Source organism: Carcharodon carcharias, chromosome 16 (genome assembly GCF_017639515.1).
Source record: "Carcharodon carcharias isolate sCarCar2 chromosome 16, sCarCar2.pri, whole genome shotgun sequence".
NCBI classification, from domain to species: domain Eukaryota; kingdom Metazoa; phylum Chordata; class Chondrichthyes; order Lamniformes; family Lamnidae; genus Carcharodon; species Carcharodon carcharias.
In genome coordinates this window covers 53137419-53154901 of record NC_054482.1, presented here as the reverse complement: position 1 = coordinate 53154901, position 17483 = coordinate 53137419, and the positions used below count along the sequence as shown (strand labels likewise).

The following is a 17483-nucleotide window of genomic DNA, read 5'->3' as shown; positions in this document are numbered from 1 at the left end:
AATATGTTGATCCATCATTATCTTTTGTTATTGACTCATTTAGTTGCAGAAATTAATGATTTAGATATAAAGAAATAGCTATTAATGGAGAAGGATGAAAATGTAACTTTGTGAAAAAAATGTCTTGCTGAAGTGGGTTTGTGTAAACCAGCTGTATTCATTGTTTGCCAGTGTAGCAATCAGTTTTGCAATGTTTCCCCCCTGTGGATGAGAAGTGCATGTATCCTACCAAAGGCTGCACTATATCAGAGTCTGTTTAATATTGTTTAGCATTCCCCACCATCTGTGTGGTACATTTCTTTCTGATTAGCCTATTTCGAGGTGTGTATTCTTTGAGGGCAAAGCTCAAAAAATACCTTCTCTATTAATGTAGCCATCCTTCAACCACGCAGTACCTAAGGTTAACCTGATTTTACCAACAAGGCAACTGAGAAATCTTTTTTTCCATTATATTTCATGGGATGTGGGCGTCGCTGGCAAGGCCAGCATTTGTTAGCCATCCCCAATCCTTGAAATGAGTGGCTTGCTGGACCATTTAAGAGTCAATCATATTGCTTTAAAATATACAATAATCATCCAGGATGATATATTATTATGGATTACACTATGCAGAAGCACTTAATCTGTAGTCTGAATTCTCCAGTGAAATAGTGGAGATCATTTGCTCAGCAAGTGAAGAGTGATCAGCAACAACCCACACAGTCTACTACTTCTTCATCATGCCATACGCGGATATAATCTGCCAATCCACTCAAACTTAACTAATTGACATTTTTTAATGTCATATGATTTTTGCTCTCTGTCTCTTCATCTCATTGCACCATTCAATTTCCCAGTTACAAAAACATGCAAGCAATCTACTCCCTAGTGTGCGAAAATATCTTAAGCTGGTTGCTCACTACCTAATACCTGGTCTGTGCCTTTTCTACTGGTAAAACAAAATCAGAAGCGTAGAGGTAGTCGTGTGGTGTACTAACTCCCCACATCATTAAAATTTGCAGTTTAAAAAACTGATCTCAGGCAAGCATATTTGCATAGTTGAAGGCTGGTATATGGCATGCAGTGAGTTTCACTTCGAATGCAAAGAAAACTTAGTTTGAAAAAATTTTCACATGCACCAGAGAGGTTTGTATTCCATCAGTGCAATACATTTCACACTGTGGCTGCCTTCAAAATGTTCAGTGTGCGGTAACATGTTTTTCCAAAGATATTCAACATCTAGCTTTTTGAGATTTAAAGCCACAGTTGCTCAGATTTTAAAACTAAACAGAAAAAGAGATCATTCGGTCCATTGTGCCCCTGCCAGCTCTTTGGTAGAGCTATCAAATTAATCCCATTCCCTTGCTCTTTCCCCACAGGCCTGTAATTTCTTTCCCCCTTCAAGCACTTATCTAATTTCCTTTTGAAATTTACTACCGAATATGCTTCCACCACTCTTTCAGGCAGTACGTTCCATGCAAAAAAAGATTTCCTCATGATGCCTCTAGTTCTCCCACCAATTATCTGAAATCTGTGTCCTCTGTTTACCAACCCTCCTGCCACTGGAAATCATTTCTCCTTATTTAATCTTTCAAACCCATTCATAATTTTGAACATCTCTATCAAATCTCCTCAACTTTCTCTAGTTTAAAGAGAACCATCCCAGCTTCTCTTTAAATGACAGAAGTCTTTCATCCCTGGTACCGTCCTAGTATATCTCCTTTGCACCCTCACCAAGGCCTCGCTATCCTGCCTAAAGTATGGTGCCCAGAACGGAATACAATACTCCAGCTGAGGTCTAACTTGGTGTTTTATTAATGTTAAGCATAATTTTCTTGCTTTTGTACTGATACTCTTTTATTAATTAAGCCAAGGATCCCATACACTTTTCTTTTAAACAGTTCTCTCAACTTGTCCTGCCACTTTTGGTTTACTTAGGATACTAGAATACTTTTTTGCCCATTAACTTTCCCTGTAAAATATATTAGCCACAAAACACATTGCATGGCAATTATATAATCCTTCATTGCACAAGTTTTATTGATATAAATGTAGTGCTAAAGTGATATATATGTAACATTTCAACATGTGAGCAATGTAATTGTGTGGGTATATGGAAGAATCAATAAACTAAGTACACTGCAATGCTATTTTACTATGAATTTACATTTAAATTAATACTTTAAACGTCCAAGTAATTGAGATGACCTCAACACAGAAATTGTCAGATGTCACCTTCTCATATAGCTTCACTGTGGCCTTCACTTTAAAAAAGAATTTGCATTTATATAGTGCACTTCAAGTTCCAAATTGCTTTACAGCTAATTAATTATTGTTGTTACATCTGCAAATATGGTACTCTGTTCATATGCAAAATCCTATAAACAGTAATTACATAATGAATGATAATAATTGAAGAATGGATGTTGGCAGGAGATCTATCCTGCCTTTAAATTGTGTCACAAGATCTTGCATGTCACCTGAGTAGGTGGTCAGTTCTTGCTTTTACATCTTATTCAAAAGATGGCACCTTGATACCTTAGCACTGCACTGTAAATGTCAACATAGATTACATGTTCCCTTGAGTTGGGCTTGATCCCATATCCTTCTCATTGCTGATGCTTCTCTTAGTAGGCAAGGATGCTACCACTGACTGGGCCAAGCTGACATCGATAATTAATTCACAGTGTTATTAAAAAGTACAAAAGCTTACTTTTATACAGAACCTCATCATGCCCTCAAAGCAACCCAAAGCATTTCACATCCAAATAAATCCTGACACAGGGAAATACGGCAGCAATTTTGCGCAGTGGAAGATCCCACACCAAATGAAATGAATGACCAATTAAAGTATTTTGGTCATGTTGGATGGGAATATTGGCCAGGTTATCAGATCAATTTGCTGCTCTTCTTCAAAAAGTGCGAAGGAGTCTTCCACCAGGACAGGCACAAAGAGCCTCGATTTAATGTCTCATCTAAAAGTAACATCTCTGGCAATATAATATTCTTGCAGTACTACAGTGGAGTATCAGCCTGCTTTATATCGGAGGGAAAATGATGAGCTAAAATAGCACAATGGAGAAAAGAAGTGAGGAGAAGCAGAATTAAGTGTTCAAAATTTCAATTAACTGTGCATTAAGTATTTGTTTTACTAGTTTAGGATTAATACATTGCAGAAAAATTACTGCTACATTTGAGTTACTTTATTATTGACATATTAGTTTTTCATAACACACTGTGTAAACTTCTACGAACCCAAAGAGACAGCAATTTCCTTGAAATGTTGGTGGTCAAAGGGTGAAGTTATTTTATGACTCACTTTACTTTTTGTGTGTTATACACTAATTGTTTACTCCTTTAAAAATATCATTAGTAAATTGCAGTAATACAGGGCCTTTACACCTTTAACTTAAAGCTTTGAAGAATACAATAGATATGAAAGTTAAAAAGGTAATACTTGAAGAATCAAACAGAAAATCCTAGGGGGTCAGGAACAGAAAATCCTAGGGGGTCAGGAATCATACATTTCTGTCTTAGGCACAGAGGACTGTTGCATGATAAAATTATCTTAAGCCTTGATATTTATTGAATCTGAAAGCTAAATGCCATGACTGTGTTAACACAAGTTGCTTACTTCAGATTCAAAACCAGCCTGTCAAGACTCAGGAAAAAAAAACAAATTAGAATTTCAAATATTATGTGCAGATCCTTAAATGATTGGTCTTACCAGTCTCCACATTCTTCAAATTTATATGAAGGTGGAACAGGTTAAGACTAAGCCAGGCAAAGATTGATATGAATTGTCTAGTTGCCCATTTCACAGGAAGGAGAACACAGAGAACTGTTAAGATCAGATTCATCTAGTCAAAACAGTGCAATCTTTTGTTTTAATTTTTTAAGGTATTTTATTCAAGAAACACGTTTGCAGCCCAAAGGCAATGTGACTTACATTGAGGAGTTCACATGTGGACTAAATCAAGCTGAAAACATGGAAACAAGTTGAAAACATGGAAAAATATGACAATCATGTAGTAACAAAAATGGATAGACAAATTCAGTAAGCAACAGGTGGGCAGGGTGTTAAATGATGGAATAGTAAATTATTATATTAAAATCACAAACCAATACACCATTTCTACATTACAGGCACTGAAGTGCATATAGATTTCATCATTTAAGTACTGCATTGAGGACGCAAACCATGTAAAGAATAGGGCTACATTGGTACCTTTCTGTCCTACATCTTACAAGGCTGAATTTAGTTGAACTTGTGAGTTGCCTTGATTGCGCTGGGCATGGTAGTAGCAACCAGTCCTGAAATTGAATAGATTGCTTAGTACAAATATTAACTAATTCATCTTGATTGGAGAGTTTCAAGCTTCGTGACATTGTCACACAACTGGTATTGAAGATCTAAGATCAATTCTCAAGGCACATTTTGTATTCTTTCAATCTGGACATTTTACTTGTGTGTGAAACCAGGATGCCACACAGGCACTGCATATTCAACCAAGGGACAGATCACTCTCTTATCTCAGCATGATACAAAATAACAACATACTACACTTATTCACATCAGTGGATCAGCTCACTTGACTTTATCAAGGGGCTTTAACTATCATCTACCAACCATAAACTCTTTCCCTCAGCAAAGCCCTTCACTGCATTACCTTTAACAAAACCGACTATCTTTGCAACCTTCCTACCTCAAAAAATATTCTCAACCCTGTGTCCCACCCTCCTTCTTGTATCCCTATTCAGAGTTCAAATAGGTTTCCAGCACAAAGGAATGGTTTTCAATGAAACTCACAAGTCAATGAATTACCTATTGTTTCGTTCATGGGGACAATAGTTTCCTTTTAGCATATTAACCACTGTTCATCTAGGTGACCAATTATAAAAAAATCTTGCACAATCATACATTGTTTTTCTAATAAAATGTAACCACAGCCAATTATTTCTGTGGAAAAATAGTTTAAGGGCTTTGAAATGTGACAGTCATGAAAACTTAAGTCTGGAATACATCAACAAAATGTTGTCTGAACTAGTAGTAAACCAGTAAACAGTAGAAATGAGTGGCCTAGTACTTTGTAAAGTTTGTTTTGCCATAAATAGTATTAATAATAGCAAAGCAACTGAACATATGTATGCCACGATTAGCAATGTAAGGCTTTGGAACCTAACAGAACTGTACAACCTAAGCTACAATATAAGGTACACTCCATGATCTTTCACAACCCACTTTCATTTTAAAACCAAAAGAGGCAAGGTTAAGAAGACTAGTGACATTCAAGCAATAAATCTCATGAGTCACAACCTTACGAAGGTTATCAGGCTGCTTATTTGAAATCCAGTAATGGATGAACAGAAATTTCCTCCAATTAAATATTGGAAGGACTGAAGCCATTGTTTTTGGAACCCGCTCCATTTCCATTCCCATTCCCTAGCTACTAACTCCATCCCTTTCCCTGGCAACAGTCAGATTAAGCCACTCTGTTCACAACACTGGTGTCATAAATGACCCCAAGGTGTGATCTTGCCCTCATGTTTGTGCCATCACTAAGACTGCCTATTTCCACCTCCATAATATCACCCAACTTCACCCCTGTTTCAGCTCATCGGCTGCAAAGAGTCTGGGAAGGATGTCTTGCAGTCAGCATCGCGGTGAAGCAGCCTGGGAAGAGTGTCCTGCAGTCAGCATTGCGGTGAAGCAGTCTGGGAAGAGTGTCCTGCAGTCAGCATCGCGGTGAAGCAGTCCGGGAAGAATGCTCTGCAGTCAGCATCACGGTGAAGCAGTCTGGGAAGGGTGTCCTGCAGTCAGCATCGCGGTGAAGCAGCCTGGGAAGAGTGTCCTGCAGTCAGCATCGTGGTGAAGCAGTCTGGGAAGAGTGTCCTGCAGTCAGCATCGCGGTGAAGCAGTCTGGGAAGAGTGTCCTGCAGTCAGCATCGCGGTGCACCAGTCTGGAAAGAGTGTCCTGCAGTCAGCATCACGGTGAAGCAGTCTGGGAAGAGTGGTCTGCAGTCAGCATCGCGGTGAAGCAGTCTGGGAAGTGTGTCCTGCAGTCAGCATCGCGGTGAAGCAGTCTGGGAAGAGTGTCCTGCAGTCAGCATCGCGGTGAAGCAGTCTGGGAAGGGTGTTCTGCAGTCAGCATCGCGGTGAAGCAGTTTGGGAAGGGTGTCCTGCAGTCAGCATCGCGGTGAAGCAGTCTGGGAAGAGTGACCTGCTTCTTGTTGAAAATAACAAGAGTGACACCACAGGACAGCGTAAGAGAGCGGTGGAGAGATCAGAACCAGCGCGAGTGCAGGGAAGCTTCAAAAGGTGACCTCAGCACAAAGGTGAGAACTGATTGGTAAGTAGTGGGTAAATGTTTTTCTCCAGTTTTTCTGCAGTTTAAAATAGATTAAGCTCAGGAAAGGTGAGGGTTCTAGTTTTTATTTAAAGAACATAAATAATTTAATGTATTTAACTTAAAGGAAGGGTTTTTTTTCAACTAGAGGCATGACAGGGCAGCTCAGTCCCATGTTACCGCCTGCAACATGTGGGAAGTCCGAGACGATCCTTGCGCTCTGACCAGCCACGTGTGCAGGAAGTGCCACCAGCTGCAGCTACTTGAGCTCCGGCTTGAGCAGCAGCTGGAGGCAATGAGGTGCATGGTGCATCCACGAGGCTGAGAGCACGTTTTTAGACGTGGTCACCCCACAGCTTACAGAAGTACAGACAGAGAGGGAATGGGTGACCATCAGTCAGAAGACAGGTATCAGGCAGGGAGTCAGGAAATCCCCAGGGTGCATCTCATTCAAGAACCGTTTCTTTGTGTTGGAAAACAGTGAGAGTGACGGTTCCTCTGGGAAGTGCAGCCATGCTCATGGCACTGTGAGTGGCTCAGCTGCACGGTGAGGAAGGAAAAAGAGGGGTAGAGCAATAGCGGTAGGAGACTCGATAGTAAGGGGAACAGACAGGCGTTTCTGCGGCCATAGATGTGACTCCAGGATGGTATGTGGCCTTCCTGGTGCCAGGGTCAAGGATATCACTGAATAGCTGAAGGCATTTCAAAAGGGGAGGGCAAACAGAAAGAGATTGCGGTACATGTGGGATCAACGACATAGGGAGAAAGAGGGATGAGGTCCTGCAAGCAGAATTTAGGAAGCTAGGAAACAGATTAAAAAACAGGACCTCAAAAGAAAGTAATCTCTGCATTACTTCCAGTGCACACGCTTGTGAGTATAGAAATAGGAGGTTAGTCCAGATGAATGCGTGGCTGGAGAGATGGTGCAGGAGGGAGGGCTTTAGATTTCTGGGAAATTGGGACCATTGGGCAGTGGGACCTGTACAAGGCCGAAAGGTTGCATCTGAACAGGAATGGGACCAACATCCTTGTGGGGAGGTTTGCTATTGCTGTTGGGGGGGGGCTTAAACTAACTTGGCAGGGGGATGGGATCCTGAGAGGAGGTTCAGCGGGGGGAGAGAAAACAAGTGAGTCTGGAAGGCATAGAAATTATAGGCCAGTTAAGGCACAAGGGGAGTTTGGCAAGGTTGGATGGTATTTATTTTAATGCAAGGAGTCTGACGAATAAGGCAGATGAGTTGAGGGCACAAATTAACACATGGAAATATGATGTCATTGCTGTCACAGAGACATGGTTGAGAGAGGAGCAGGATTGGCATCTCAATATTCCAGAATATAGGGTCTTCAGGTGAGACAGGGAAGAAGGTAAAGGAGGAGGGGGTATTGCAATATTGATCAAGGAATAAATTACAGCAGTAAGGAGGGATGACACCTTAGAAGGCTTCTCAACTGAAGCCATATGGGCAGAACTGAAAAACAAAAAAGCAGCAATCACATTGCTGGGAGTGTACTATGGGCCCCAAACAGTCAGAGAGAAATAGAAGAGCTGATATGTAGGCAAATTTCAGAGAAGTGTAAAAATAATAGGGTAGTAACAGTGGGGGATTTTAACTTCCCCAACATTAACAGTCATAGTGTGATAGGTTCAGAGAGAGCAGAATTCTTAAAATGCATCCAGGAGAGCTTTTTAAGTCAGTACATAGAAGGTTCTACAAGAGAGGGGGGCAGTACTGGATTTAATTTTAGGGAATGAAGCCAGGCAAGTGGTAGAGGTATCAGTGGGGGAGCATTTTGCAGATGGTGATCATAACTCCGTTAGATTCAAGGTTGTTATGGAAAAGGACAAGGATGGGCCAGAAATCAGAGTTCTAAATTGGGGGAAGGCTGATTTTAATAAGAACAGATTTGAATTGGCCAGAGTGGACTGGGAGTAGCTACTTTTAGATAAATCTGCTTCAGAGCAGTGGAACTCCTTCAAGAAGGAAACAAGGAGAGTACAGGGCCAACATATTCTAGTAAAGCCAAAGGGTGGGACCAATAAATCCAGGGAACCCTGGATGTCGAGGGATATACAGGATTGGATAAAGAAAAAAAGGGAGGCTTATAGCAGACACCGAGGGCTCAAAACAGCAGAAGCCCTAGAGGAGTATAGAATGTGTAGGGGGTAGCTTAAAAAGGAAATTAGGAGAGCAAAAAGGGGGCATGAAAAAACATTGGCAAGTGAAATAAAGCAGGAGGACATAGATGGGCTGGTCAGATGGGCTGATCAATGGCAAATGGAATTTAGACCGCATAAGTGTGAGGTGATGCCCTTGGGCAGGACAAACAAGGCAAGGGGATACACAATGAATGGTAGGACCCTGGGATCAGAGAGGACTTTGGTGTGCATGTCCACCGTCCCTTAAGGTAGATAAGGTGGTTAAGAAGGCATATGGGATACTTGTTTTCATTAGCCGAGGCATAGAATATAAGAGCAGGGAGATTATGCTGGAACTGTATAAAACGCTGGTAAGGCCACAGTTAGATTATTGCGTGTAGTTCTGGAATCCGCATTATAGGAAGGATGTGACTGCACTGGAGAGAGCGAAGAGGAGATTTACCAGGATATTGCCTGGGCTGGAGAGTTTTAGTTATGAGGAGAGATTGGATAGACTGGGATTATTTTCCCTGGAGCAGAGGAGATTGAGGGGGGGGCATGATTGAGGTGTATAAAATTATGAGGGGCATAAATAGGGTAAACAGGAAGAAACGTTTCCCCTTGGTGGAGGGATCAATAACCAGGGGCCTAGATTAAAGCTAAGGGGCAGGAGGTTTAGAGGGGATGTGAGGAAGAATTTTTTCACCCAGAGGTTGGTGGGAATCTGGAACTCACTGCTTAAAAGGGTGGTAGAGGCAAAAACCCTCATAACATTTAAGAAGTATTTGGATGTGCGCTTGCGATGCCATGGCATACAAGGCTATGGGCCCAGTGCTAGAAAATGGGGTTAGAATAGTTAGGTACTGGTTTGACCGGCACAGACTCAATGGGCCGAAGGGCCTTTTTCTGTGCTGTAGACCTCCAGGACCCTGTGACTCTATGAATCCCTCATCTGTGCCTTCATTACCTCTAGATTTGACTATTCCAAAGCACTCCTGGCTAGCCTCCCACATTCTACCCTTTATAAACCCAAGGTCAGCCAAACTCTGCTGCTTGTTCTGTTGAAGTGTCAGGCGGACTCGAAACATTGACTGTGCTCCTTTCCGTAGATACTGCTGGACCTGCTGAGTATTTCCAGGTATTTTTGTTTTTGTTTTCGATTTCCAGCATCCGCAGTTTTTTGCTTTTATCAGCTGCTTGTGTCTTAACTTGCAGTAATTCCCATCCTCCTATCACCCTTGTACTCACTAGCCTACACTGGCTCCTGGTCAAGCAAGATCTTGATTTTAAAATTCTAAACCTTCCATGAAATCCCTCCATAACCTTGCCCCTCCACACCTGTCTAATTTCCTCTAATCTCACAATCTCTAAGAAATCGGCACTCGCAAGAACACAAGAATTAGGAGTAGGCCATTTGGCCCCTCAAGGCTGCTCAGCCATTCGATAAGATCGTGGCTAATCTGATTGTGGCCTCAACTCCACTTTTCTGTCTGTCCCCAGAACCCTTAACTTCCTTGTCGATCCAGATGAAGTTCAACACAGATAAATGTGAGATAGTACATTCTGGTAGGGAAAATAGGAAGGTCGCTTATTACTTGAAAGGTGCAAGCATAGGTGGAGTAGAGGAACAAAAGGGTCTCAAGAGTACAAACGCATCACTAAAAGTTGTGCCACAGGTTAGCAAGGCCATAAGAAAACAAACCAAGCACTAGGCTTTATTTCTAGTGCGATAGAATTGAAAAGTAGGGAAGGCATGCTAAACCTGTATCCAAACTTAGTTAGACCACACTTAAGAGTACTGCCTGCAGTTCTGGTCACCAAATTATAAAAATGATATAGAGGCACTGGAGAGGGTGCAGGGAATATTTATGAGGATGATACAGAAATGTGTGGGTACACTTATCAGGGAACGATTAACAGGCTGAGTCTCTTCTCTCTTGAAAATAGACGGCTGCAGGGTGACCTAATAGAGGTCTTAAAAATTATGAGAGGTTTCGTTAGAGTGGATACAGAGTGAGTATTTCTTCTTGTGGGTAAGAGCATAACTAGAGGCCATCAATATAAGATATTCAATAAAAAATCCAATAGGGAATTTAGAAGAAACTTTTTCACCCAAAGAGTGGTCAAAATGTGGAACTCACTACCACAGGGACTGGTTGAAACAAACAGTATGGATACGTTTAAAGGGAAACTGGAAAAGCATAAGAGGGAAAGGAATAAATGGTTACAACTGTAGATTTAGATGAGAAAAGATAGATGGAGGCGAGAGTGGAGCATAAACACCAGCATGAACTGGTTGGGCCAAATGGCCTGTTTCTATTCCATATATCCTATGAAATAACATTAAGAACCTTTATGAAACGTTGGTATGGCCTCAACAGGAGCACTGTGTCCAATTCTGGGCACTACACTTGAGGAAGGACATGAAGGTTTCAGAGGTGGTGGTGAAAAGAGTTGCCAGAATGGTTCCATGGATATGAGTCTTCAGTTATGTGGATAGATTGGAGAAGTTGGGATAAATGCGAAATGCTGCAAATGCTAGCGATCTGAAATAAAAACAGAAAGCACTGGAAAAACTCAGGAAGCATGGCAGCATCAGCATCTGGCAGCTTTGGACTCGAAACATTAACTCTGTTTCTCTGTCCATAGATGCTGGCAGACTTGCTGAGTTTTTCCAGCAGTTTCTGTTTTATTTAGAGAAGCCATGATTGTTCTCCTTTGGGAAAGGAAGGTTGAGAGGAGATTTCATAGAGGTGTTCAAAATTAAGACAGGTCTAGACAGATTAAAGAGAGAGAAATTATTCCCATTGGCAGAAGGGCAAAGAGCTGGATGACATAGATTTAACATTATTGGCAAAAGAATCACAAGCATCATAAGGAATAACTATTTTCAAGCAGTGAGTGATTACGAGCTGGAAAGCACTATCTGAAAGACTTGTAAAAACAGATTCAATCATGGCTGTCAAAAGGGAATTAGGTCAGCACCTAAAGGGAAAAGAATTTGCAAGGCTACAGGGAAAGGGCAAGGGAGTGGGACTAGCTAAATCATTTTGCAGAGTTTGACATGGACTCGATGGGCCAATTGGCTTCCTTCTGTGCTGTAAACATTCTATGATTATATTCTCCCCCTTCTTTAGCAGTCTCAGGATCGAGGATGAATTGCTTCCATTCCAGTTCAGTGCATTCAAAGATAGCGAACAAGTCCAATGCGCAAAATGCAGACTCAACCAAATGTAGGACAGGAATGAATAGATGAGCTGCTTGGGTTGAGGGGTGGGGGTGCAAAGTGGGAGCTGTGTGCTCCTTTCATTGTCTGGTCGTGGCCTTTGCTTTGGGCAATCGCGGGCCAGGAATTTCCATGAATCTGTAGATATGTTAGATCTCTTCAGGGATGCTTTGAGAACATCCCTGAAGTGTTTCCTCTGTTCTGGGAATTTCTTGTTCAGAATACAACGGTTGTTTTGGGACACCAGGTTCACAATTTTATTCTATGGGTGAAATTTAATGTCGGCGATGGAGCTGGAAGAGCTCAGTAATGCTGCTTGGGGCGGAAGCAGCCACCAAACGTGATCACCTAATTAACAAGGTACAGGCACGGGGCCTGGCAAATCAAATGCTATGGGATGGGTGAAAGACTGCGTTCCCAACGTCAGCTGATGACAGAACAGTGGCTGGCGCCATTGTTAAACACCAGCCAGGCTTGCCTGGAGTGTTTCCCGGGTCTCTGACTTTTTCTTTGATTGCAGCTGAGAGGGGTCACTGCGCAGCTCAGAACACAAGCCATCAGCTCCAAGCCAGAAGTACTCAAGTAGGAAGATTTGGACCCATCAGTGGCCACAACAGCATCCTACTTCCTTAGCCTTCAGTGAAGACAGAAAAGCAAGAGGCTGGAAGCTGAGGAATGACGCAAAGGATGGCCCCATGGTTCAGCGATGCCTCCCTCTGGGTTCACCTCCAGGCAGCCCGGGAATGGCAGGAGATCTTGTTCCAGGCTGATGGAAAGAGACCCACCTGCCTGACCAAGGAAAGTTGCATGGAGTTAACAGCGAAGGTTAGCAGCCTTGAGATCCAGCAGTTCAACTGGGTCCAATGACCTTCCCTGCAGTGCCAGGGTAAGTCTGAGTGAATGATGGGCATGCTGTGGCTGCCAGGTGGACACCCTAAGATGGGTCTCAATGTGGGTAGGGATCTGCAAGGCAGGAGAACGAACCATACATCCCAGCAGCTTCAGGGGGAATGGCTCTATGTGCCAGCGTCCTCCATGTCCCATGAGAGCGGATGTGTGAGAAAGATATCCAGGAGGACCCATCATGAAGGCTGCCAATGTGAGGAGGGTGCCAGGTCACGATCTGGAGATCATGGTCTGGAGACTCACTCTCACCTTCTGCATGCAGGAGAAAAGACCCTACAACACCAGGGAAAGGGTGGAGGTGAGCCAGACCCGAGAATTCTGACAGCCGCTGTAGTGGAGGCTCTTGGCCTGGCCAGGATGGCCGGACAATCACTGATGGTGAGATCGGAGTGATGGGTGATGAAAGCGAGGAGGACTAGAACTTGATTCCACCTCTGAGTAGAAAAGAAGTATGCAACACACATGGATAGGGAGGACTGGGAAGAGCTAATTGTTTTCCCACGCAGGTTTCCAAACTCCAGAGGGACAAGTTGCTGCCTCGACAGAGGCCCTGCAGTCCACCTCCGAGAAGCGCCTTTAAGCCTCAGAAGATGCAGTGACACTTCTTTCCTTAGCAGCCATCACCAGCACAGATACATTCACCTCAATTGGTGTGCGTTCACAAATCAGTTCGGGAGCACAAGTTGATGAGCACGCAGGAGCAGCTTACGGAGGCTGTGACAACTAAGAGCCCTGACAGACAGAGGACTGTTAGAGGACAGGCCCATGCTGAGCCCTAGATGATGACGAGCCTCTGGTGTCAGCCACACTTAATGTGCTGGAGTTGCAGCGTAGAACAGGGGAACATCTGGTGGAGCTGCCAGGGTCTATTGTGCAACCATGCATGGCAATGAAGAAGTCCATACAGGACATGTCTCAGATGTGCAAATGTATGACTTCCTCCATGGAGAGGTTGGCGACTGTCAAGGAGAACCATCCAGCAAACTACTCAGTAGCTGCAGGATATGCGCACATCTGCGTGAGCTCTAAGCAGCAGTGGCCAGGTGAGAGAGGGATGGGGTACCTAGAGTCCCCTCCATCCCCAGTAGGCAGGGAGGTGCCATTGCACACAGAGAGGGAGGAGGGATTGAAAGAAGTGGCGATAAGGTAAAGTTGAATCCTCTACCTTTTCAATCCAACAACTGAGTAACAATAGTGCAAATGCTGAAGACAAGTAAATTTGGGCTTGCTTCTCCCCCTTCGCTAAATCCACAGAGGAAGCACACAAGTATTTGGTGCACATTCCATTCATATAAGAAAGACTTGCATTTATTTAGTGCCTTTCACAATCACAGATGTCCCAAGGCCTTTTACAATCAAGTACTTCTAAATGTAGTCACTGTTGTAATGTAGGAAATGAGGCAGCCAATTTGCACTCAGCAAGTTGCCATAAACACAATGTGATAATATGTTTTTGTGATATTGATTGAGGGATAAAAATTAGTCAGGACACCCACCAACCTGAATTAGTATGTTCAGCAACTCAACGAAACTCTCAGAAAATCAGGGTCGATTGAGTTTTTTTTCTCTTCTTGCAACATAAAGTATTTTGCAGGCACAGCTGCTCTAAACCTGGCTGTGTATTAAATTTCTGACCTTTCCGCGGGGTCCAGGGCGATGGTAGAATTTCAGATTGAGAGATTTTAATTTCTGCACTCTATTTTGCACCCGTGCTCTAAACCTACGCTGGGACGTTCTCATTTTTGCAAGAAGTAAAAGGGTGCCGCCTATTCTAAATGTTGCAGTGACTTTTGCTCATTGCAACAAAAGCTCTTGAGCAACAGTGTGTGCACTCTTGTACACAACCTGCGCCCCCTCCTATCCGCTACTATGGCAACTAGGCCTGCAGAATCCCAGGCAGCCTGCGAACAGGAACTGCGAGATATTTGAAAATATACAAACGCGATGCATGAAACCATCAAAAGGAATTCAAAATCCTTGGTAGTAAACCTATATGGCTGGCATACTCTCCAGTATCTTATTACAAATAAGAAAACGCCAGAGGGCAAATTGTCAGAGGGGCAGAAAGTCAGCGAGCTGCGGAAGTGCATCAAAGAAAAATAATTTTAAAATATATCTAACCAACCAAAAAGCAAATTCTGGAAACTATTTCACCCCACAGCTTTCATGCATGCATAAAAACTATTTTCAGAGTTGAAATGAACCAACCAGATTAATTTGCATTCAACTTTTGCAAAGCAATTAACTATAATGCTGGATCTGCACAGATATGAGCTGAAACATTTTAAAACAGGGCGAATATTCAATGGCTAAGACAGCAAACAATTACAATCTCAATACAGCCTCGATCGTGGATGGAAAAATAAAATCAGAATTTCTAAGAGGCTGTTTCGTTTTAGGCTGCACAGAACAGATTAGAGGGGCTCAATGGTCTGTGTGTGTGTTTTCTGTGTAATGTACAGTAAATAACTGCAGTGTGTCACTGCGGGGGATGGGGGAGGGTTACAATGTTAACAGTGGAGTGAGTGTGTGTGTGTGTTTTTACCCCGTTGGCCGCCGACATCTGGATGATGAGCTGGATGACATGTTTATTGTAGAATCGGCCGTCTCCCCCGACCACCAGGACAGCGCATTGCCGCTCCGCCGGCTCGGCCGCCGCCGCCAAGATGCACTGGATGAAATTCTCGGCGTAGTTGGTCTTCGACTGGAAGACGGCGACCCGCTTCCTCAGGCCGCTGGTGCCCGGCTTCTGGTCGCTGAACGGGGAGGTCTTCACCGTCAGGATCTTGCTCATGGCTTTTTCCTGTTGTTGTTGTTGAGAGATTCTCTTCAATTACAAATATTGCCTGTTGTTATTAATATCTTCCTGTCTCGGCGCGACCCACGGGCTCTCTCACAGCGTCTTCTCCCTTCCTGCTCACCGCCTTTTGACAGCTCTCCTCCCCTCTCCTGTCTGCTCCTCCCCTTCCCTTCCTATCCCCACCCTCCGGCTGCCCAGCAGCAACTCTTTTGAGTACAAACCTGTTTCCATCTGTTTCAGATGAAGTTACATCGTTTCATAGTTTGCCATTATGAGATTTGAACTCTTGATCTTGGGGTTACAAACCCAGTACCATAACCACTTGGCTATTTAGGCCAAGCCCCAGCAGCAACACGTACACCGCCCTCACCAAGGTCAGGCAGCAGCAGCTGTGCTGCCCTTCTCACTCGGGCAGAATCAAGCCCACCCTTACTAAGCAAGAGTGAGTGATACCTTCCGCAGCCTTTCTCAGATAAGTGGACATCTTCACTGGATAAAGAGACTGCAGTCAGGCCATTCAACCGTGCAAAGCATCACAGCCAACCCTTTAAGTAAAAAGCAAAAGTACCGTAGATGCTTAAAAAAGAAATGAGAAGAACAGAAAACGCTGCAAAATGCTTCGGCATCTGCAGAGAAAGAAACAGTTTCATCAGAACTGACAAGTTAGGAATATAATAGGTTTTGATCAAATGAAAGGAAGGGGGGAAGCTGAGGAAAAAAAGAACTAAAGGAAAGGTCTGTGATAGGGTGGAGGGCAAGAGAGATTAAATTACAAAAAGGTTCATGATGCATGGTCAAAGAAAGAAGAAGCTGTTAAAGAGTCCATGGGTCATGCTGAGTGTCCTGGGGAGGGGCAGAATAATAAAACAAAAAAAAAGGGGTGGAATTTTCCCAGATTTGCATTAAGTGCAGTAGCGGGTGGGAAAAATGGTGTCCTACCCGCTGAAAACAATGACGTGTTTTCGTGCCATATTTCGTACAAACCTGCCTCATTAGTTATGTATTCCCAGGAAACACACCATTTCCATGGTGGGCACAGTCTCATTCACCCTCCCGCAATTACCCCACCGTTGCACCATGCTGGCCGCCATGTTTAAAAGGCAGCTGCCAGCACAGTACTCATTGCTACCAGCTCACCACTACAGCCTGAGAGACACCAGGGTAAGTCACTCTTTTCATCACTCTCAACTCACACACACAAACCCATCACACATCCACAGGGTCCTCACACACTGCCAGTTCAAGGGACATCACCATTGACTCTCTCACACAGCTTTGTCCTCAGCCCATCCATGGGACCACTCACCACCCGCACAGGCCAGGCACATGTATCACCTGGCCTGGCAGGCATCCTGATACACTCTCCCTATTCTATCCATACAGGACAAACTGGCTCACAACAGGAGGGAGAGGTTACAGACCGGTGGAGGAATGCCGGAGGTCAAGGTCCTTACAGAAATTTGAGAACATCGCCATCCAGCTGGACGGGATGATCAGGACCGGTCCTGTGCTGACAGTGAGGTCGGCACTGCTCTACTAAGTGAGGATCCAGCAATGCAACATCCATCAGACAACCATGCTGTGAGTGATGTATCCTCTTTCACAGGCCATGCCATGCACTAATTATCTTCCCTTGCTTTCACAGGCACATCTGCCAAACATCCGACAGAGTCCATGACCCAGGGCCTCCAAGCCTGTTCGGAAGGGACATCTGAAGAGGAACCGGAATGCACCCCGATACAAGTTCCAACACGGCGCTCACCCACACCCTCCGCCAGCACAGAGACACACACCTTGGTGGGACTTAGCTCCATCATAAGGCATGGGATCACATATTGATAAGCACAGTGTACTGTCTGATCCACAGCAGGCGGCAGCAGGGACTTCCCAGGTCCCCAGCACTTCGAGGGCTGCAGAAGGCCAGGAAACTGTTGAGTCCAAGTCAGATGACTTGGTCATGTCACAGTTGCTAAAGGCAAGCTAGGGAACAACAGGAAAGGATGTCTGCTACACTCCTCAGATCGCAAAGCACAATGGAGGAATCCGTCCATCTTCAGGCTGAGGTGATAGTGCCAGCATTGCAACGCA

The 17483-nt window shown here is 43.9% G+C and overlaps 1 protein-coding gene across 1 annotated transcript in view; it reads right to left on the bottom strand.

Moving 5' to 3' along the window:
- pgm1 (phosphoglucomutase 1) overlaps positions 1-15530 on the bottom strand; it is a 76499-nt gene extending 60969 nt beyond the window's left edge. The window contains exon 1 of the mRNA XM_041208890.1: positions 15141-15530. Within this exon, the coding sequence (XP_041064824.1) occupies positions 15141-15389 (249 nt within the window). The 5' untranslated portion in view covers positions 15390-15530. The remainder of the gene's footprint in view (positions 1-15140) is intronic.
- Positions 15531-17483: the final 1953 nt, after the last annotated feature.